At 42.7% G+C, this 24589-nt stretch overlaps 1 protein-coding gene across 1 annotated transcript in view; it reads right to left on the bottom strand.

Annotated features, from left to right (window-relative positions):
• The window catches only part of RXFP2 (relaxin family peptide receptor 2), an 80824-nt gene that overhangs the window by 13626 nt on the left and 42609 nt on the right, over positions 1–24589 (bottom strand). Inside the window, 7 exon segments of the mRNA XM_023547263.2 lie at positions 1072–1143; positions 5136–5207; positions 5315–5386; positions 14859–14930; positions 17337–17408; positions 20629–20700; positions 22809–22880. Coding sequence (XP_023403031.2) covers positions 1072–1143; positions 5136–5207; positions 5315–5386; positions 14859–14930; positions 17337–17408; positions 20629–20700; positions 22809–22880 — 504 coding nt within the window.

A 24589-nucleotide genomic window follows, 5' to 3' on the forward strand; every position in this document is an offset into this window, starting at 1 on the left:
CACTGTGACTGGGCTGCTGCTTGGAGGTGGAAGGAATGGGGTGGGGAGGTGAAAGGGATTGTGGAAATGGTTTAATAAGTGGTGGACTGGGAAGATGCGAGAAGACTCATTAGGTCACTTTGTAGACAAGTAACTAAGGTAAACACAATTGTTGGGTCCTTCTTGACCTTGACCTGAGGTCCATATTTAAAGTGACAGCTTCTTCATGAAGTCCTAAAAGGGTATAATTTCTCTATTCTAAGAAGACCTCACATCCTGCCTGCAAAAGGAAATGGTAGCCTCATTAAATATTTATGTAATGCTGACACAGTAATAGAAATTATGAAAACTATGTGGGTATATGTCAAACACGTGTCTTTTAGTAATCACACCTACTGCACAGATATAAACAAGATGTTCTCCCAAAAGAGAGTCTTCACGCCAACCATCTCATCCACCTGTTGTACCCAATTTGTAATCTTACAGCAAAGCCCCCCATTTTTGTGGATAATAATGGTTAATTTTTGAAATCTTGCATACACAAATTATACAGTTGCTAAGAAATGATCATGTAATCAACATATAAATTAACACAACATTCACAGTGCACTTCAGCGCAATATATTAATGTGACTTATCAAAAACTGTGATAAAGATTAATTACCTCCATGTTGTAGCGCACTTAGTAACAGTAACAACACCTGGGATTATTACAACCCCTTTCTTCCCAAGGGCTCAAATCTTAGCGCAGTTGGCTGCTCATTCATGGGAGGTAAATTAACATTCCAGGTCTCCCGGTACCATTTTGCCTGTGACTTCATCTCGTATAATATGTGACATTCTGGGACCGTGATTCTTATTGGGTCTCAACTGGGCAAACAGCATGTTCCAGAAAGAAGTATCATTGATATCAGCACGCCATAATATCAAACTCTATTTGAATGGGGACCAAAGCTGACAAAATTAAAAAGTTCTCAATAAAAAGACTTTTCTCCAATAACAACACGTGGCAGCAATACATTGGAAAATTTACGTTAGAACATTTAAAACATTTCACTATGCCTTCTTCTCCAGTTCTTCATACATACTTACATGTAAGAAAGATTCTTCATGGGTTGAAACATTTGTGTGCTTATATTTGGAATCTCTATCCTTTCCAGGTCTCTAGAAAGTACGTACAAATACATTCAATGTTTTAATGCCTTCATTTAGTGTCATAAAAATTGTGTTCTGTTTTGATCAAGGACCCAGTAGATAGATCATGATCAAAAGGAGGGAAAGTGTACAATAGAACTTCAAACTCGTACAGAAACCAGACTTATTAGGTACATTGAGACTGGGGGAACCCCTGAATCTAATGCCTGTAAATAATCTTCAAAACTAACTGAAACTATTCCATGATGCCATCTTTAAACTAAACAACAGTTTAGCTCAATTAGTAAAGAACATTTGCCTCAGGCATAGAGTTATTATGAAGAATTATCCGTATGAGTGTGAGCTGACAACAGTTAATCTAAAGCACAGACGAGAATACTGAGGGACAAAGAGGATAAATTAACGGTGATGAAACAACATGGGCCCAGATAGAAGGGTGACACAATGCGAAGTGTGTAACCAGTGTCACTGAACTGTTCATGTGAAATGGTGAATGGATGTATGTTTGATTGTGTATTGCCACTAAAAATAAATAAATAAAATCTTTTTAAAAACTAGGCTGTTTGTCAAATCCCAAATAAAAAGCTTCAAAATCTTATGTTGCCACTTAAAATTAGGATGACAATTTTACAGTACTATCGTAGAAGATTGCCTTGTCTATTCATGCCTCTCGTATACAGTTACAGCTGATTTTGTCACTTCCCAGGAAGAATTATATTCTCATGAAGCTTTCATTCATTTATTCAATTTAAAAATAGCAGTAGAGATTTGCATGATTATGAAACTGGCTCCATAGTTGGATTTTATAAACTAGGCCAGGAGCTGCTACTTCTGACCTCAGGGCATCACTGAAATGAGGTTTGTGAGAATCTAGATTTAAATGCAGGCACTTTTGCCCAGACTCTGTTTCTTTTGGATGGGAAACAACGGATGCAACAGTCAAAACACAGCCAGAGGCAGCAAAAACTCATTGCCGCCAAGTCGGTTCTGACTCCTAGTGACCCTACCGGACAAAGTAAAACTGCTCCATACAGTGTCCAAGGCTGTGATCTTTATAGAAACACACTGCCACGAACTACCGACACTTCTGTTAGCACTCGAGTGCTTAACCACTGCGCTGCCTGGGCTCCTTTGGCGGTAGCAAGAGAAGCTCCAATTGAGGACAAAGGTTTCCTAAGACAACAGTGAGAAGGACCTTTAAAATTCCTCCAGGCCCTATAAGATATCCTCAGAAGGCACCAAAGATAACCCCCATACTCTTCATCTAAGAAGCCCTGGTAGCGCAACTGTTAGGCACTCAGCTGCAAACCAAAAGGCTGGCAATTCCAACCCATCCAGTGGTTCCATGGGAGAAAGACCTGGCAATCTGCTTCCATAAAGATTTTTTTAAAAACCAAACCCATTGCCATCGAGTGGGTTCTGACTCATAGTGACCCCATAGGACAGAGTGGAACTGCCCCATAGGATTTCCAAGGCTGTAATCTTTACAGGAGCAGGGTGCTGCATCTTTCTCCTGCAGAGCAGCTGGTGGGTTTGGACTACTCGTTGGCCTTTCGGCTAGCGGCTGAGCACTTAACCACAGTGCCACCAAGGCTCCTCCCCAAAAGACTACAGCCTAGGAAACCCAATGGGGCAGTTCTACTCTGTCACATGGGCTCACTATGAGTTGGAATCAACGGCACCCAACAATATACTCCTCATTTATCCAGAGGCTTCTTCAAATCCGGTTCTTTGAAGACCTTTTTAGGATGGTGGGAATAACGGGCATTGGCCGTGTTCTCAGGAGACATAGATGGAAAGGGAACAATTCAAAAAGCCTTTTGCTTTTACGATTGATATTGGATGACGTCTGGATCTCACTTCCCTTGGTTTCTGTTTTGGCTAATCTGAATGAGGGCTTCTGGGCATGATTCTGAGTTTTCATTGGCTTGATGAGTCCTTCCTGGAGGAACAAACTTGGCTTTTTGGCAGTCAGAAATGAACCCTGGGGGAGCTAATATATGGCTAAGCCATCACATGGCTTCTCCAGCAGGGAGTCTGTATCCTTAGTAGAGGTCTTCTCCCTTCTTTCAGAGGAGCCCCAGTGGTGTGGTGGCTAAAGTGCTTGGCTGCTAACCGAAAGGTGAGCAGTTGGAACCCACCAGCCGTTCTGCAGGAAAAAGATATGGCAGTCAGCTCCTGTAAAGATTACAGCCTTGGAATCCCTATGGGGCAGTTCTACTCTGTCCTATAGGGTCTCTGTGAGTCGGAGTTAGAGTGGGCTCGATGGCAATGGGTTTGGTTTTGGGTCCTTTCTTTCTTATGCTCTTGACTTCTCCCTGTTTTAGCTTTATTATGTATTGTGTGGTTGTTTGATTAATGTCCTGTAGTTTTCAAAAGGGCAGAGGTCATCATATCCTGAATGTCCAATACCATGTCATGCTCTGGTCTTCAATGTTTGTAAAATGAATCAGAAAAAAGAGAAAAGAGACAATAAAGAAAGGAAAGAAGTGAAGAGGGGCAAGTGTGGAGTAAATAGTCGCTATCTGGACTTTTAGAAAGGCACCGTATGGTGACTTGGTAATTTTGTTCTCAAAAATGCAGTGCGTGATGAGTGAAGGGAAGCATTCTTTTGCCCACATCCTGAGGTCTGTCTTTATGTTTAAAACCAATGGGTATTTATATTGTTTTGGTTCTAGGCTGAACTTCCTAAAAACGTTAAAAAGCAAAGATGTCACTTTGAGGACTAAGCGTTCCTGATCCAGGTCACGGAATTTTCAACTGCTTCTATGCATACGGAAGCTGGACAATGAATAAGGAAGACCAAAAAAGAATTGCTGCATTTTAATTACAGTATTGGTGAAGAATATTGAACATACCATGGAATGCCAGAAGAAAGAACAAATCTGTCTTGGAAGAAGTACAGCCAGAATACTCACTAGAAGCAGGGATGGTGAGACTTTGTCTCACATACTTTGGACACGTTATCAGGAGGGACCAGTCCCTGGAGGAGGACATCATGCCCGGGGAAGTAGAGGGTCAGCGAAAAAGAGGAAGACCCTCAAGGAGATGGACTGACACAGTGGCTGCAACAACGGGCTCAAGCATAGCAGCGATTTGGGGGCTAGCACAGGACTGGGCAGTGTTTCCTTCTGTTGTACACGGGGTCTCCATGAACCAGAATCAGCTTGAGGGCACTAACCAGCAACAGGCTGAGCGCCTGAGAGCAAGGAGCAAGCCTATTTCATCAGGGGACGGTCACTAATATTTGCTGAGAAAGAACCCAAACCTTGCATTAATTTCCAATGGAATACTATTTAGCAAGAACAAAATGTGACAGTGAGGAGTGGTCTTTGGACTTAAAGGAAGAAACGCTTTAGCTGACATCAGATAAGGTGGTATCCTCTCTGTGTAAAAACAAACAAGCACACAAAGAGCCAGATATTAACCAACCATGGCCATTCACGGGAAACTAATGATGAAGTTCAAAGAATAACTATTCAGAGTTGACATCATTTGAAAGCTAATATGGTTGAAAACTTAAAACACTAAACAAAATTATTTCTCTGAGTGTTCATGTTTGTGGGATAATTTTTTCCTTACACTGATTAAAAAGCAGAAAGTATTCACTACAGACTAATGTCAAGTACATTATTGCAAGAAAGGGGAAAAGGAAAAGACAGGCAAGCCTTAGATAATTTGTGTGTACCAACCTTCTATTAACAACTCTTTTTGTGAAAAATGTAGGATGAGATTTTTTCCATGTTAACCCAGTTTTTAGGGAGGTGGTCTATGTAGCTTCAGGCATAGCAATGGCCTTTACACCATTAAAACAGTAAAAATGTGAGGCTTTGTTATCATTCAGTACCCACCTTACAGTACCATGGTGTCCACAGTTGTCTGAGGATGCGTGCTCAGAGTAAAAGCCCTCCTGAGTGTGAGACACTCATTTGACACAATTGTGTCACTTAGTGAAGTACATCTACTAAATCACAGTCAACATACTGCAATATTTCACTCACAGAGACTGAAGCTGTTCAAGGCTTTCAAACTGGTTCTTGTGGAGATACCCAAGGGGATTGGACGACAGATTCCTTTTGTACCGTAAAAAAGAGGAGGGGAAAAAGCATCAGGCTGTTATTGGTTCAGAAGCTCAGGACTTTGCCATTTAACTCTGATTATGGTGGGAAGAAGGACTTACAGTTTTTGTAGAAGCTTCAGGTCATTAAAAATGTGGGGTGGTAACTCCGTTATCAGATTGTCGGACAGATTCCTGTTGGCGACAGTGAAAACTCAAAGCCGTTAGATTGGAAATAAGTGACATAGTTGTTACTGCTCACAATTACCGACGTCTCACTTGATGTAACAGAAAGTGTGAATTCAACCAACCTGACGACGGCTCGCACAGCAAGGCTGTGAGTCAGCCTGAAGGACGTGCTTCCATCCCTTTCAGTCACGTGATGTTTTTGCTCACCTAGTTCCTGGCTGGAATTTCCTCTCACCCCTTGCCAATACAGTCCCAACCTGGCTTTAATAGCCATTTTGATTAAATTCGTCCATTTTAGGTAGAGTCTTTGTACACTTCTATCATGCATTGTTTCTGTGATTCCTCCTTGGTTCTTGCATGTGATACCTTGTTTATCCAACTACATTATAAACTTTTGTAGGTCAAGACTCGGGTCGTCTATTTATTTTCCATTCCAGCTGAGATACTACTGGCCACACAATACCTGCCTAGTTAATCTTGAATGGATAAGTTCTCACATTTTAAATACATTCGTATATGGAACTGTTTCTGTAGAAGAAAATGAGGGTTTAGGAATAAATATAATAGGACTGTCTAACCCAAAGAGATTAATAGGCAATTATAGAACGTAGAAAAAAGGTCTGTTAGGATCAGAAGATATCACAGCTCTTTAAGTGTCCAAAATAGCCATCTGAACCAGAGAAGATATGAAAGGTGAGACAGATGTGAAATTACCTAGTTAAGAATCCAACAATATATTTGATTTATTTTTGATACTTGGGAGCTGTTGATGGATATATGGGAGTTACAAACAACTATGGATTAGGTCTTTTTCTGAAGAAGCCCAGCCGATGTGATGGTTAAGCACTTAGTTGCTAACTGAAAGGTTGGTGGTTCAAACACACCCAGTGGTTCTTTAGGAGAAAGACCTGGCAATCTGCTCCTATAAAGATTCAAAACAAAAAAACTCAAACGCATTGCCGTAGAGTTGATTCTGACCCATAGCAACCCTAAAGGAGGAGTAGAACCGTCCCATAGTGTTTCCAAGGAGTGGCTGGTGGATTTGAACTGCCATCCTTTTGGTTAGCAGCTGAATGCTTAACCACTGCACCGCAAGGACTTCCCTGGTAAAGATGACAACCTGGAAAACTCTGTGGGATAGTTCTACTCCGTCACATGGGGTCACTACGCATGGAAATCAACTCGACGGCACTCAAAAACAACGGTTTTTTTTTTTTTTTTTCTAAAGAAGGTTAAATTAAACACCTAGATTATAAAACAAGGAAAGAATGAAACAAATACTGTGGCAAAAGTACAAAGCCAAGATGAAGGAGTTGTCCATGCTGCTTCGGAAATGAGGAAATATCTAAGCACAGCTGATGCTATTCCTGGGTGGAGTAAATGATGGGAACTTTTCAGGGGGAACCAAGCACAGTCAGAGGAAGAGATGCTTGGAATTCAACGGCATGTTCAGAAGCCAGCAAGTGGTCCAGGGCGGATGGAGGACAGGAAGTATGGGGAGAGGTAGAGGAAGGTGAAGGAGCCCTGGTAGCACAATGGTTAAGCACTCAGCTGCTAACCCAAAGGTCAGCTGTTCACACTCACCCCGTGGCTCCGTGGCAGAAAGACCTGGCAACCTGCGCCCATAAAGATTACAGCCTTGGAAACCCTACGGGGGTGTTCTACTCTGTCTTATAGGGTCGCTATGAGTTGGAACCGACTCGACAGCAGCTAACACAACAATAACAATGGGAGGAAGACACCTGGGATCCCAGTGCAGAAGAAAATCCACGGGTGTGCAAGGGATCTGAGGAACAGTGGCAACAGAGCTGAGATTAAGGCCATCTCATGTATCTCAAAAAGATCCTTCACAGTGTTATGTGGGAAAATAGTGTTTTTTTTGGGGGGGGGCGGGCAGGGGACTTCACTGGCCTCATATACTTGTGCTTGTTCCTGACCAAAAGGGTTTATTGCCCTGAAGGCACCACTGAATTTTCTCACACTTTTGTAAACTCAAGAAGCACAAATGTCTTGGTCAAGTTAATTCGAAACCCAAAACCACATCTATCACCATCAAGTCAATTTCGACTCATAGCAACCCAATAAGACAGAATACAACTGCCCCACAGGGTTTCCAAGGCTGTATCTTTATGGGAGTGGACTCTCACATCTTTCTCCTGTGGAGCGTTGGTGGGTTTGAACTGCCAACCTTTCAGTTAGCAGCCTAACACTTAACCACTGCACCACTGGGGCCAGTGATTCTAAATTTCTTCTAGCTTTCTGATGTTAAGCAGATTGGAATGGATTACTGACCTTCTTTAAAAAGCAGCTAGTAGTTATCTGCTCCCGTAAAGATTATAGCCTAGGAAACCCTGTGGGGCAGTTCTGTCACACGGGGTCTCTATGAACCAGAATAGACTTGACTGCCTCCAAAAACAACAGTGGCTCTTCACTGGGCACTTTGGGGTGTGTCTCTGCCCAAGTGTGGGATGGGAGGTGTATTAGGAAATTTTTCAAAATGTTTTCTCCAACCAGAAGAACTAGGTGGTGCCCAGCTACCACTACTGACCTTTCTGACCAGGGACACAATAGTAGGTCCCAGAAAGAATAGGAGAAAAATGTAGAACAAAACTCAAATGTCTAAAAAGGCCAGACTTACTGGACTGAAAGTAGAGGAACCCCTGAGATGCTCCCTAAAATACTCTTTGAACTTGAAACTAAAGCCACTTCCAGTGGTTACTTTTCATCCAAATAGATTGGCTTATAAAATAAACAACATCACTTGTGACTACTGTGCTCCCTTAAATAATCAATTATATGAGACCAAACCCCCATGTGTCTGTCAGTTTGTCATACTGTGGGGGCTTGCGTGTTGCTGTGATGCTGGACGCTGTACCACCGGTATTCAGATATCAGCAGGGTCACCCATGGAGGACAGGTTTCAGCTGAGCTTCCAGACGAAGACAGACTAGGAAGAAGGACCCAGCAGTCTATTTCTGAAAAGCATTAGCCAGTGAAAGCCTTATGAATAGCAGCAGAACATTGTCTGATATAGTGCTGGAAGATGAGCCCCCCAGGTTGGAAGGCACTTAAAAGACGACTGGGGAAGAGCTGCCTCCTCAAAGTGGAGTCGACCTTAATGATGTAGATGGAATCAAGCTTTTGGGACCTTCATCTGCTGATTGCAGCACAACTCAAGACGAGAAGAAACAGCTGCAAACATCCATTAATAATTGGAACCTGGAATGTACGAAGTATGAATCTAGGAAAATTGGAAATAGTCCAAAATGAAATGGAACGAATAAACATTGATATCCTAGGCATCAGTGAGCTGAAATGGACTGGCACTGGCCATCTTCAATCAGACAATCATGTGGTCTACTATGCTGAGAATGACAATTTGAAGAGGAATGGTGTTGCATTCATTGTCAAAAAGAACATTTCAAGATATATCCTAAAGTACAACACTGTCAGTGAAAGAATAACATCCATACGCCTACAAGGAAGACCAGGCAATACGACTATTATTCAAATTTATGCACCAACCACTAAGGCCAAAGATGAAGAAATTAAAGATTTTTACCAGCTTCTGCTGTCTGAAATTGATCGAACATGCGATCAGGATGCATTGATAATTGATAATTACTGGTGATTGGAATGCAAAAGTTAGAAACAAAGAAGAAGGATAAGTAGTTGGAAAATATCGCCTTGGTGATAGAAATTATGCCGGAGATTGCATGATAGACTTTTATGAGACCAATGACGTCTTCATTGCAAATACCTTCTTTCACCAACATAAACGGTGACCATACCCATGGACCTCGTCAGACAGATACACAGGAATCAGATCGACTACACCTGTGGAAAGAGAGATAGAAAAGCTCAATATTATCAGTCAGAACAAGGCCAGGGGCCAAGTGTGAAACAGACCATCAATTGCTCATATTCAAGTTCAAGTTGAACCTGAGGAAAATTAGAACAAGTCGGCAAGAGCCAAAGTATGACCTTAAGTATATCGCACCTGAATTTAGAGACCATCTTAAGAACAGATTTGACGTGTTAAACACTAATGACTGAAGACCAGACGAGTTGTGGAATGACATCAAGCACATCATACATGAAGAAAAGAAGAGGTCATTAAAAAGACAGGAAAGAAAGAAAAGACCAAAATGGATGTCCGAAGAGACTCTGAAACTTGCTTTTGAATGTCGAGCATCTAAAGCAAAATGAAGAAATAATGAAGTAGAAGAAGTGAACAAAAGATTTCAAAACGTGGCTTGAGAAGACAAAATAAAGTGTTACAATGACATGGGCAAAAAGCTGGAGATAGAAAACCAAAAGGGAAGATACGCCCTTGGCATTTCTCAAGCTGAAAGAACTGAAGAAAAAACTCAAGCCTAGAGTTGCAACAGTGAAGGATTCCACAAGGAAATTATTAAATGATGCAGGAAGCATCAAAAGAAGATAGAAGGAATACACAGAGTCATTATACGAAAAAGAATTGGATGACGTTTGTCATGGATTGAATTATGTCCCCCCAAAAATGTGTGTGTCAACTTAGTTAAGCCATGATTCCCAGTATTCTGTGGTTGTCCTCCATTTTGTGATTGTAATTTTATGTTAAAAAGAACTAGGGTGGGATTGTAACACCACCCCTGCCTAGGCCACATCCTTGATCCAGTATAAAGGGAGTTTCCCTGGGGTATGGCCTGCACCACCTTTTATCTCTCAAGATTTAAAAAGGAAAGAGAAGCAAGCAGAGAGTTGGGTGCCTCATACCACCAAGATAGCAGTGCCAGGAGCAGAGCGTGTCCTTTGGACCCAGGGTCCCTGTGCCTGAGAAGCTCCTCGGCCAGGGGAAGTTTGAGGAAAAGGACCTTCCTCCAGAGCAGACAGAGAGAGAAAGCCTTCCCTTGGAGCTGACACCCTGAATTTGGACTTTTAGCCTACTTTACTGTGAAGAAATTAATTTCTCTTTGTTAAAGCCATCCACTTATGGTATTTCTATTATAGCAGCACTAGATGACTTGGACATGTTCAATCATTTCAAGAGGTAGCATATGATCAGGAACCAATGGTAATGAAGGAAGAAGTCCAAGCTGCACTGAAGACATTGGCGAAAAACAAGGCTCCAGGAATTGACAGAATATCAATTGAGATGTTTCAACAAACAGATGCAGTGCTGGAGGTGCTCACTTGTCTATGCCAAGAAATATGGAAGACAGCTAACTGGCCAACTGACTGGAAGAGATCCATATTTATGCCTATTCCCAAGAAAGGTGATCCAACCAAATGTGGAAATTATTGAACAATATCATTAATGTCACATGCAAGAAAAATTTTGCTGAAGATCATTCAAAAATGGCTACAGCAGTATATCAACAGGGAACTGCCAGAAATTCAGGCCAGATTCAGAAGAGGACGTGGAACCAGGGATATCATCGCTGATGTCAGATGGATCCTGGCTGAAAGCAGAGAATACCAGAAGGATGTTTACCTGTGTTTTATTGACTATGCAGAGGCATTTGACTGTGTGGATCATAACTAATTATGGATAACATTGGGAAGAATGGGAATTCCAGAACACCTAATTGTACTCATGAGGAACCTTTACATAGATCAAGAGGCAGTTGTTTGGACTGAGCAAGGAGATGCTGCGTGGTTTAAAGTCAGGAAAGGTGTGTGTCAAGGTTGTATCCTTTCACCATGCCTATTTAATCTGTATGCTGAGCAAATAATACAAGAAGCTGGACTATATGAAGAGGAACAGGGCATCAGGATTGGAGACAGACTCATTAACAACCTGTGTCAAGCAGAGGACATGACCTTGCTTGCTGAAAATGAAGAGAACTTGAAGCACTTACTGATGAAGATCAAAGACCACAGCCTTCAGTTATGGATTACACCTCAACATAAAGAAAACAAAAATCCTCACAACTGGACCAATAAACAACATCATGATAAATGGAGAAAAGATTGAGGTTGTCAAGGATTTCATTTTACTTGGATCCACAATCAACTCCCATGGAACAGCAGCCAGGAAATCAAAAGACTCATTGCATTGGGCAAATCCGCTGCAAAAGACCTCTTTAAAGTGTTGAAAAGTAAAGATGTCACCCTGAAGACTAAGGTGCACCTGACCCAAGCCATGGTATTTTCAATCACCTCATATGAATGTGAAAGGTGGACAGTGAATAAGGAAGACCGAAGAATTGATGCCTTGAATTGTGGCATTGTCAAAGAATACTGAATATACCATGGACTGTCAAAAGTATGAACAAATCTGTCCTGGAAGAAGTACAACCAGAATGTTCCTTAGAAGCAAGGATGGCGAGACTGCATCTTATATACTTGGGACTTGTTGTCAAGAAGGATCAGTCCCTGGAGAAGGACATCATGCTTGGTAAAGTAAAGGGTCAGAGAAAGAGAGGAAGACACTCAATGAGACGGATTGACACAGTGGCTGCAACAATGGGCTCAAGCATAACAATTGTGAGCATGGTGCAGGACCAGGCAGTGTTTCATTCTGTGGTACATAGGGTTGCTATGAGTCAGAACCAACTCGACAGCACCTAACAACAACAACACAACACGAGACCAAAGGTCAACATTTACCCTAAAACAAAGATGAGAAGCTAAGGAGGGGTAAGGAAGCTAGATTAATGGAAACAGAACAAAAAAATGGAAATAATGAGAATGTTGACACATTGTGAAGTATGTAACCAGTGTCATGGAACAAGCTATATAAAAGTTAAGTGGAAACCTAATTTGCCACGTCATTTTTTACCTAAAACACAGTATTTTTTTTTAAACCTAAAGAAGAAAGAAAAAAAACAAATGTTGTCTTCATACCACTGTTTCCTTAAAGTTGTGTATAAGACACGCCCCTGTTAGTCCTGGGCTGCTCCTTCATACCACCTCCGTAACCTGTATCCTTCCTGCAAGAAAGACCCTTCCGAGTGAGCTGCCTTTAATTTTTGCGGTAAACTGATGATATGTTCAGTTCTAATACACTGCACTGTTTTTTTTTTTTTTAATACACTGCATTGCGCATGTCATTGTTAGTGCCGTAGAGTTGACTGCGACTCATAGCGATCCCCTATGACAGAGTAAAACTGCCCGCATAGGGTTTTCTAGGCTGTAATCTTAGAGGACGAGGAGCCCTGGTGGTGCCTGGCTAGAGCCTGGTCACCGGCTAGAACCCACCAACAGCTCTGCTGGAGAGAGAGCTGGCGACCTGTTTCCATTAAGATTACAGCATTGGAAACAGTTCTACTCTGTCCTACAGGGTTGTCATGAGTTGGAATTGACTCAGCTCAGTGAAAATGGGTTTCTGGTTTTTAATTTTTACAGGAGCAGATCACTAGGTCTTTTCTGCTGCTGAGTAGGTTTGAACCACCAATCTTTTGGTTAACAGCTGAGAGCTACCAGGGCTCCTTGCATTACACATACTAGGCACTTAGTAAATATTTGTGGATTTTACTTAGGACTGTCATTAGTTAGATTGAATTATCTTAATTATTGGTAAATTACTTTTTCAAATTACTCTGCGTTGTTTTTCCTGTCGTTTCTGGAGTTCAGAACAAAGTATAAAGGATGGGGGTGAGGTTAACTGGGAGATCAGTTTCCACTCTAAGGCTTCAGATGACGAGGGGAATTCTCTACGTGAATCACTGCTATGTGTAATGTAACAGATTCCGTATTAATGCCTAACAATGCACAATTATGGAAGTAACAATGTCCTAATAGCCAGACGGGCGGTTTTTAAAAGGCTTAGATCTATAAAATATATGCAGATTTGAACAGAAAAAGTTACATATGCTCTCTGAATATTTTTAATGGAGTCTAATCTTCATTCTAAACATTTGTGTTTGCTTCCCCTGCCCCAGAGATCATAATTCTCAAGGGATAATGGCAAGTCCATTGCTTTGTTCTATTGCATTGATTAGTTATTTTCCCAGTCAGTCAGTCAGTCAGTCAGTCAGTCAGTGAACAATTACTGAGCGTTAGGCATACTTCAACCATTGGAGATGCATATGTAACATGTGTAGGTATATATGTAACATGTGTATCTGTATATGTAACATGTGTGTATATGTATGTGTAACGTGTGTATACGTACATGTAACGTGTGTGCATGTATATGTAACATACGTATATATGTAATACATGCGTATGTACATGTAATGCGTGTATATGTAATATTTGTGTATGTATATGTAACATGTGTTTGTGTATATGTAACATGTGTGTATGTATGTGTAGTGTATATGTATATTTAATATGTATCATGTGCATCTATATGTAACATATATATGTAAACGTAACATGTGTATGTGTATGCAACATGTGTGTATGTATATGTAATGCGTATCATATGAATATGTATATGTAACATATGTATATGTAACATGTATCATGTGTATTTATATGTAATGTGTCTATGTAATATATGTGCATATATGTCACATGTGTTTACGTAATGTGTGTATATGTGAATGTAATGTGTGTATATGTGTATGTAATATGTATCATGTGTATTTATATGTAACGTGTATGTGTAATATGTGTATATGTATATACAACATGGCGGCACAATGGTTAAGCAATTGGCTACTACTATCCGAAAGGCTGGTGGTTCCCAATGAGTGGCATCGCAGGAAAAAGACCTGGCCATCTGCTCCTATAAGATCACAGCCTAGCAAACCCTGTGGGGCAGTTCTACTCTGCCTACAGTGTTGACTACGAGTCAAAAAGTGACTCAATGGCACCTAACGACGACAATATATGTATAAATGAGACATGATCCCTGCATTTAAGGACATAGACAAAACAAACAAACAAACGCATTGCCGTAGAGTTGATGTCCTTCTTTACAGAAGCAGATTACCACATTTTTCTCCCACAGAGTGGCTGCAGGGTTCAAATTGCTGACGTCTTGGTTAGCAGCCGAGAGCTTAACCACTGTACAACCAAGGCTCCTTCAAGGAGCTATGGCAATATTTATACGAAGTCTTCCAAAGAAAATAGGGAAACTAGAGTACGTTAAATTCATATTAAGCACACCATCGGATTTTAATGTACTTTTGACTTTAGGATAGTATTAATTTTCTTACTTGGTTTTTAATATCTAGTAGTATACAGGATTTTTTGGACATGTTATCAGGAGGGACCAGTCCCTGGAGAAGGACATCATGCCTGGTAAAGTAGAGGGTCAGCGGAAAAGAGGAAGACCCTTAACCAGTTGGTTGACACAGCGGCTGCAACAATGGGCTCAAACATAGCAATGATTGTGAGGATGGGACAGAACGGGTCAGTGTTTTGTTCTGTTCTACTTGGGGTCGCTGCGAGTTGGAACTGACTCGACAGCATCTAACAACAACAACAAAAACAATGCAGAACTTTGATTGCTACTCTGGAAAAAACAGTCTCACTTGTCATTTAAATTTATAATCTCAGAAGACCCAATCATGTTTTTCTAATAGACAATGCTACTTACAGTTCTCCTAAATTTTGTAATGAGGAGAATGTCTTCTTTGGAACAAAATCAATTTGATTTCTAGGCAGGAACCTGCAAGACATGTGGAGAGTCAACACTGTTGGGTGTCGTCTGCTTTAACGATCAGTCCCCATTGGGAGACGCCATTGATCCAGGTGTGGCTTGATAGCTCCCCTTTGATGTCTCAGAGGGAGGCCGGTGAGGAAGAGAAGGCGCAATTTCTCTCATTGAGGTGTGCAGCTCCAGGCATGTCCACCCACAGCTCCCTCCAGGGGTGACTGCCATCAGGGCAGCTCCAGGCATGTCCACCCACAGCTCCCTCCAAGGGTGACTGCCATCAGGGCAGCTCCAGGCATGTCCACCCACAGCTCCCTCCAGGGGTGACTGCCATCAGCAGACCATTTTAGAAATTGTTTCTTTCCCAGTGTACCCACCGTCATCGAGTTGATTCTTACTCATAGCAGCCCTACAGGACAGAGCAGAACTGCCCTACGGGGTTTCCAAGGTTGTCATCTTTATGGAAGCAGATCACTGCATCCTTCTCACGAGGAGCTGCTGGTAGATTTGAACTGCCGACCTGCCAGCCTTTTGGTTAGCAGCCAAGCGCTTAACCACTGTGCCACCAGGGCTCCATATAATGTCACATTTTGACCCCGTTAATAATTCCCTGTGAAGGATTGGAAAGGACCCCATTTAAGGCGCTTTTCCCTTAATGGAAAAGAACAGGGAAGAGCAAGGCTGAATCAGCGTCAGAGCAGTTTCCAGGACCACACACAAATTTTAAATTTGGGGGCAGATCGTGATCCTAACTGCCTTTGTTTACAAACAGGAATCCTCTAAGACAAATGGCACAAGGAGGGGGCCAGCTGCTAGCTGCCTCACAGGGTGTTAACAAATGAGATAAAGAAAGTGATTCAAAACTCTGTGGAGCTACACAAACAGAAGATAATTTGGAGGGTTGTCAGTTCCAATCCACCTTGCAGTGCCATGGCGATCTGCTTCCCTAAAGGTTATAGACTAGGAAACCCTATGGGCCAGTTCTACTCTATCACATGGGGTCACTATGAGTCGAAATGGACTCAATGGCACCTACTAACAAGCATGATGGTGCAAACAGTTAAGAAGCTTGGCTGCTACCTGAAAGATTGGAAGATTGAGTCCCTCCAGAGGCACCTTGGAAGAAAGGTCTGGCAATCTACTGCTAAAAAATCCATATTGAAAACCCTATGGAGTGCGGTTCTACTCTGACCCAAATGGGGCTGTCATGAGTCGAGACTGACTCCACAGTATCTGGTTTTGGGCGGAATTTGTTTAGTCCAGTCTCCTTTCATCAATCATCCGTGCGAAAAAGAATGCACTCTGTATCCCGTAAAGGGAATAGCCTCTTTTCTCCAGAAATATGCCAATAAATACGCGGTCTGACGGTAAGCTCTATCTCCTGGCTTGTTGGAGAGAAGTGGTTAGAATACTACAAATACACTCTCCTTTTTTTCTTCTTCCATCTTTCCTTTCAAATACTCATTCAACTGATAAATCTTACTAAGTACTTACTACACATTAAAACAAAATTTAAAAACCCTTGTGTTTTTAAGCTTACTAGTGTAGATGTACCAATGGACCAATCTCTCTGCCTCCCCACTCCCTATAAAAAACAACATAATCACCAGTTAGAATCACCAGTTAGAACCCTTAGCCAGTTGGAATATATCAACTGTTTTCTCTCTTATAAAAAAAAAAAATTTTTTTTTTTTCCATTTAGGGAGAGAGATGTCATGTGATAAGTGCCCCTGACAGTAACAACTAACTGTTGTATGTTGTTAGCTGCTGTCAAGTGGGCCCCTGACACATGGTGACCCCATGCACAAGGGACCAAACACCACCTGGCCCTGCCCATGGTCAGCTGGCGAGCAGAAAGTTGTGATCCATGGGGTAGTCATTGGCTGACTCAGAAAGAGATTGCCAGGCCTTTCTTCCTAGTCCACCTCAGTCCGGGAGCTCCGCTGAAACCTGTTCAGCAGCCTCACAGCAACACGCAAGTCTCCACTGACGACAGGTGGTGGCTGTGTGTGAGGTGCCCCGGCTGGGACTCGAACCCAGGTCTCCCACGTGAAAGGCGAGAATTCTCCCAGTGGACCACCACTGCCCCAATCACTGGAGAGCTAACCACTTCCACACACATTCTCTGATTTTATTGTTGACCTTGGGGTTAGGAAATTGGAGCTTCCAGGGAGAGCTGAACTGAGAGGGTGCCCAGAAATAATCGCTGCCTTCAGAAACTGGGAGAACAGGCTGGAGGCCGAAGTTAAGGCTCAGCGCCACCATCAAAGCCAACAAATCAGTGTGGGCTTTTCATCGTATTCCAATTTATGCCAAAACTGTAAAGAAAACACTACTTTATGCTTTTTTTTGTCAATGTTTCCTTTTGATTTCTGAGTCTGTTGGTTTTCCTCTCCTTTACGAAGCCCTTTATATACTTACAGCACTGTGAGCGAACTGCAGGACAGAAAGGTGGAGTTTGAAAGATACTTGATTCGATTGCCTTCCAAATCCCTGAAAGGCAAGAATGAAAAAAAAATTTTTTTTTTAATTTTTTTTGTGCAAATCCTATGTCTAGAGGTACTGGGATAAAATACTTCTGTTGGTATAAGAGTTCTGAACTTTATTTTGACTTCATTCCAAGTTTTACTATGCTTGCCTTCTCATTATTGCAGGGTTAGTATAATAAATATTATGCATCTTTTGTCCTTTCAATTAATGTTAAAACTTAATAGAATTGAGGGAAAGGGCAGCCTAACATTTAGAGAGAGTCCTTCATGCTGGGTACCAGGCCACCAGTTGTCATAATATTATCCAACCATAGTAACAGTGACTATTATTTATTAAAGGAGCCCTGGTGACCCAAAGTTAAATGTTCAGCTGTTAATTGAAAGATTAGCAGTTCTAACATGCCCCGTGGCTCAGCTGGAGAAAGACCTGATGATCTGTTCCCATAAAGATCACAGCCTAGAAAACCAAATGGGGCAGGTCTACTCTGTCACACAGGGTCACGTGATGAGTCAAGATTGACTCAATGGCACACAACAACAACAACCATGGTGCAAACGGTTAACACGCTCAGCTGTTAACGAAAAAGTTGGAGGTTTGAGTCCACCCAGAGGCACCTCAAAAGAAGACTGGAGATCTATTTCCAAAAACTCAGCCTTGGAAAACCCAATGGAGCACAATTCTACTCTGCACACATGGCGTCACCATGACTTGATGGCAACTCATTCTTCTCAGAACTGAGAAAAATGGAGCAAAAATAGCTGGGTTTGGAATAAATTGATAGAGATAAATAGCAATTGCCTAAAAGTGCCATGGTTTGTGGCCTGCCTGTACATGTCCCCCAAAAAAACCCGTTGCCGTTGAGTCAATTCCAACTTGTATGGACCCTACAGGACAGAGCAGAACTGTCCCATAGGGTTTCCAAGGAGCAGCTGGTGGATTCAAACTGCTGACTTTTTACTTAGCAGCTGAGCTCTTTAACCACTGTGCCACCAGGGCTCTAGTGGAGGCGTAATATCTGAGTGGGATGGCAGAGGTAAGGGGCCAGGGCAGTGCTGTCACGGGGCAGGTTATAACCACACAGCTGCCTCTTGCTGAGGAAACACCTTAAAGGTGTGCAAGGGCTTGTTAGCAGCTGCACTTGTTGCCTGAAGCCTAGAGAGATGGAGCACAAGCCCTCACCGTAGGGGGAGCTGGTCAAGAAGATACAGAGGATCCAGAAAATTCCTCCTACTGGTGGGATTCCTTCCTCCCTCCTAATAGCATCGTAACAAGAAATCCTGAGCTGAGTCCAGAGAGGATCAAGCTGAAGTACTAAAATTGTATCATCTCATCTGTACTGATCCCTGGATTTGACAGAGAAGAGTTCTCAGGAATGGCACAGTCAGCCTTTTCACAGGAAACCGCTGTGACAGTCCTGGCTATCCCAGGAGATGGCATACATGAGATGGGGAATGGTGGGTATAGATGGTGAAGCCATGAATGAATGTTCCAACAGGCATGGTGCTGGTGGTGGTGTGCCGTCAAGTCCATTCCAACTCCTAGTGAGCCCATGTGACAGAGCAGAACAGCCCCATAGGGTTTCCTAGGCTGTAATCTTTATGGAAGCAGACTGTCAAATCTTTTCTCCCTTGGAGCCACTGGTGGGTTCAAACCACCAACGTTTTGGTTAGCAGCTGAGTGCTTAACCATTGCACCACCTAGGGACTTCCTTTAAAACCACGTTATTGTTGTTGTTAATGCTGCTGAGTCAGTTACGACTCATAGCGACCCTGGGTACAACAAAATGAAACGTCGCCCGGTTAGGCATAAGCAAAGGCTAACAAGGGGTGGAAGCGGTTTAGCAGAGCCATTGAACAGATGTTCATTGAGCATCTACTGTGTGCCAGTCATTGTGCTAACCCTGGAGATACTGGAGCTTTCTGCCCTCACAGAACCCAGGAAACATCAGAGGAGACACAAGCAAGAAATCAGTAGCTGTCAATACACTGTGAGACAGGTGTGAGCTGCAGGACATGGCGGCAAAGTGGAGGTTTGCGCCTGGTGCAGTGGGCGTTCAGGGACATCTCTGGAGCTGGACAATGTGTCAGGAATGGCTTCCTGGGCAAGGCAATGTAGGGCTGACTTTTGAAGGAAGCGTTGGAGTTAGCCAAAAGAATAACGGAGCGAAACTTTTCAGGTCGAAGAGACAACCTGTACCCAGGGAACCAATTGTGGAAGCGGTCATTCCGTACATCTGGAAGGAAGAGGCCTGTGGAGGAGGGACAAGAGCAGAACTAGAGGGCTACGGGGTAGAAAACAAGGGGTCTCAGGAGCCCTGGTGGTGCAGTGGGTAAGTACTCGGCTGCCAACCAAAAGTTCGGCGATTTGAACCCACCAGTTGCTCCCTGGGAGAAAGATATGGCAATCTGCTTCTGTAAAAATTCATAGCCTTGGAAACCCTATGGGGCAGTTCTTCCCTGTCCTATAGGGTCACTATGAGTCAGAATCAACTGGACGGTAGTGGATTTTGCCTATCCATATGCTTGTGGTGCAGCGGTTAAGAGCTCAGCTGCTAACCAAAGTGTCGGCAGTTGGGATTCACCAGTCATTCCTCGGAAACCCTACGGGGTAGTTCTACTCTGTCCTTATAGGGTTGCTATGAGTTGGACTTGACAGCGATGGGTTTGGATTTTTTGGATCCTTCATCTGGAGCCCCGGTGGCACAGTGGTTAAGAGCTCAGCTGCTAAAGACCCTATGGGGCAGTTCTACTCTGTCCTATATGGTCGCTATGAGTTGGAATAGACTCGACAGGGTGAGTTTTTTTGGGTTTTCGGGTGCTTAAGGAGGAAGGGTGATGGTTACCTCATGTCTGTGGAAACGCTCACAGGGTTTTAGGCCAGGAGGTAACACGATCAGGTCTGGGTTTGGGAAAGATCATGTCGTTGTTGTTGGGTGCCATCAAGCCAATTCTGACTCACAGCGACCCCATGTGACAGAGTAGAACTGCCCCATAGGGTTTCCTAGGCTGTCATCTTTACGTGAGCAGATCACCAGGGCTTTTTCCTGCGAAGCCACTGGGTGAGTTTGAACCGTCAATCTTTTGGTTGGCATCTGAGCACTTAACCATAGTGCCACCAGGGCTCCTTAGAAAATCATGGTCTTTTTATGCCATCTCGAATTAACTTCAGGGCTGATTTCTCTAACCTGGGCAGGTCATCACTAAGATCTTAGGAGCATACTCACATCCAGTTGAGCTGAGGCATTCGGGCACACATCTGATTGGGAAGGGCTTCTAAGTAGTTATTAACCATAGACCTTTAAACAGAGAAGAGACTAATTAGAAACACAGTGGCGTGCCACTTGAAGGACAGTATTATTATTGTTTCCACAATTTAGAAGCTTGCATACTAACATCGATACCTTAAACCAAAACTGAACCTGTTGTCATGGAGTGGATTCCAATTTCTAGCGACCCTACATGACAGTAGAATTACTCCATAGGGCTTCCAAGGCTGTAAATCTCTACAGAAGCAGATTGCCAGTTCTTTCTCTCTTAGAGTGAACTGCCAGCCTTTTGGCTAACAGCTGAGTGCTTAACCACTGCACCACCAGAGGCTGTTTATTGATATATTAAGATGGCTATATCAGGAGGAGGATATATACCCCTTCAGAAATGTATACAGCTAGCCTGAGGGAGCAGATACTGTCAAAGGAACTATGAATACATAAATATGATGCATAGCCTAGGAATCAATGTTCGTATTTTAACTTTATGAGATGAAACAAAAGTTTGTATTGGAGCTATTTAAGTTCATTTTAGCTTTCCTTGTAAACTTCGGATTTGCAATCATATCCAGCACTATTCATCCAAAGTTTCTTCTTAAGGGAAGCATTAATCATTTACAATATTAAAGGGCCCCATTGGAATCTTATTAAGTCTAGGAAATGGTAATAGGGGCATCCGAGTCAAGAAAACAACCCATAAGCGTGGTAAACTGCACGATTCATTTATGGTGTTGTGGTCCCTTTTGACAAATGGAGAAATAATTATGCTGTACAATCAGCTGTAAAGGAACGTAACAATCCCTGCTGGTAAATCATTTCAGTGTATAATAAACAGTGAAAACGCAATCCTGAGAAGAGCTCAGGGGTGGCACAAAGACTTTGGAATCTTCACTGACTCTCACCAGGTCACAGCACGTTTTCCTTTATGAAAAGTGTGGTCAGAGTTGCACTCATCGGCATGTCTATCAGATTTAAATGTCAGTAAAGATACAAAAGGGGTCCCTGGGTGGCACAGGGAGCCCTGGTGGCACAGTGTTTAAGAGCTCGGCTGCTAACCAAAGAATTTACAGCCTCGCAAACCCTATGGAATAGTTCTACCCTGTCCTACAGGGTTGCTATGAGTCGGGATTGACTCGACAGTAATGGGTTTGGTTTTTTCGGTTTGGGTGGTACATATGGTTAACCAGTGGGCTACTAACTGAAAGGTTGGTAGTTCAAACCTACCCAGAGGTGCCTTGGAAGAAAGCCATGGCAATCTCAGGTCACAGACATGAAAACGCTACGGAGCACTGTTCTGCTCTGACACACACAGGGTTGCCATGAATCAGAATCAGCTCCATGGCAACTGATTGGTTTTTTTGTTTGTTGGTTAATAGATAAAAATAAATACTATCTTTGGCCAACCACTGCAAATAAAAATGTGCCTGAGAGAAAAATGTGAGACAGAACTCAAATTCTTAAAATGTCCAGACTTACTGGGCCAGTTGAGGCTAGAAGACCCCCTGAGACAATTACCTTGAGATACTCTTTAGACCTTGAATGGAATCTAGCCCCTGAAGTCACCTTTTAGCAAAATAACAGGTTGGCACACAAAATAAAGGATATTGCCCGCGTGTATAGTGCTCCAGTAAAAAACCACTGATATGAGACCAAAAGGTCTGAAGTAAAGATGAGAAGATAACGGGGCAGGGAAATTAGAGTACTGGAAATGGAACAACCAGAACGCAATTAATGAGAATGTTGACACATTGTGATAAATGGACCTTAAGTCACTGAACATTTTGTATAGAAATTGTCAAATGGGAACCTAATTTGCTGTGAAAACTTTAATTGAAAACACAATAAAATATTATTTTAAAAAATGTGCCTGCAGACTAAAAGCAATTAAAGGGGACCCCCCCCAAAAAAAAGCTCCAAAATAGGCTTAAAGTACACGCTATAATCTGGTTTGGCAGCCTATACCCTTTGAAACTACACCAGGAAGTAGCAACAGTAACTGAGACTAGAAATCCAGGAACCATTTTGACTGATAAAAAAATTATAGTGGGCTCGATTGCTTTAAGGCTCTTTCGGTAAGCCAGCGTTAGACATCACTGCAATTTACAGACTGTTATACTGAATGGCAGATAAATACTTACAGGAAGAACAAAGAATTCAATCCAGCAAAGGACCGTTGTGAGATTCTGGCTATGGGGTTGTCATCTAGAATTCTGAAAAGGATGTATGGGAAACATTCCAATGTCAGAGACATTCGTGAAATAAAGTCGGAAAGAAATAAATGGCCTGTGAGGCTCCTCCCTCCCACACACACCTGCGCTTCTGGGCTCTGCTCAGGTGTTTCTTCGGTCAGAGAGCGTTTCCTCCACCTTTTGGATGGATCAACTATCCTTCCAAATTCCCACAGCTCCCCATTCAAGCACTTATCTACGCATATCCCAATTGTCTGCTTTCTCTCCCTGCACCCAGCTCCCACTGAACTTGGTGACCCAAACTACGTCCTTCACCTCTGGATATCTGGGGCACAGCACAAGCTGTACTTAGCGATCACGTCTGGGCCCAGTTAATGTTTTGACCTTCTGACTGACTGAATGAAGAATGGTCGAAAAACAATTCCTTTAATCCAAAGGACTAGTGGACCACATCTACCACAGCCTCCACCAGACTGAGTCTAGCACAACTAAATGGTGCCCAGCTACCACCACTGACTGCTCTGGCAGGGATCACAATACAGGGTCCTGGACCCCGCCCAAAACCCCAGGGCAGAGCTGTAGAAAAATGTAGAACAAAATTCTAACTCACAAAATAAGACCAGACTTGCTGGTCTGACAGAGACTGGAGAAACCCCAAGAGTATGACCCCCAGACACCATTTTAGCTCAGTAATGAAGTCACTCCCGAGATTCACCCCTCAGCCAAAGATTAGACAGGCCCATAAACTAAAATGAGACTAAAGGGGCACAGCAGCCCAGGGGCAAGGACGAGAAGGCAGGAGGGGACAGGAAAGCTGGTAACAGGGAACCCAAGATTGAGAAGGGAGCGTGTTGACATGTCGTGGGGTTGGCAACCAGTGTCATGAAACAGTGTGTATACTAACTGTTTATTGAGAAGCTAGTTTGTTCTTTAAACCTTCATCTAAAGTACAAATTAAGAAAACAGAATTCTTAGGAAACTACAAATGCTTCTTTGGTCTCAGGGTGTTTAAATGATGCATTGAATCAAGTCTCTACAAATGAATGGATGTTAAGCCATTGGTAAAGAGCTTTGGAGTTCCTGGTTGGTGCAAACAGTTAATCCAGCTAACCAGAAGTTGGAAGTTCAAGTCCCAGAGGCAACTTGTTAGAAGTGCCTGATGAACTACTTCTGAAAAATCAGCCATTGAAAACCCTGTGGGACACAGTTCTACTCTGACATACTTGGGGTTGCCATGAATTGGCCTAGACTTGACGGCAATTTTTTTTTTAGCGAGCTTTTACAGTGAAAGAATGAAAATATTTGTGTATTTAAATCTGTCATTAATGATACATAGTATTCTTATTAGAAGAAATGAGACTGAAGAGAAATATGCCCCCTTTCCTGGGCTTGCTCTGGAAGGCAGATAGTAATTCCTCTTACCCTCCGGGGTCTGTGAGGCCAGGACTGAGAGCAGGGAGCTCACATTGAGCACCTACTATATACAGTAAAACCTGCAAAAGCCGGAACCTGCATAATGCAGAAACCTGTCAGAGAAGGAAAACTCAAGTATTTTCTGCTAAAACAAGCGATGGAAAAGTGGTTAAGACTGCACCCCATCAAAGGCGGAAGACTTCTCAGACCAGGAAAAACAAGTCAGTCCCTTTGAGCTCTGGCTCTTACTGTACCAGGCACTCTGCAGGTAGTACCTTATATGTGTTATGTTACCTGAATCTCAAAAAACTGCCTTG

Source organism: Loxodonta africana, chromosome 17 (assembly GCF_030014295.1).
Source record: "Loxodonta africana isolate mLoxAfr1 chromosome 17, mLoxAfr1.hap2, whole genome shotgun sequence".
Taxonomy (NCBI): Eukaryota; Metazoa; Chordata; class Mammalia; order Proboscidea; family Elephantidae; genus Loxodonta; species Loxodonta africana.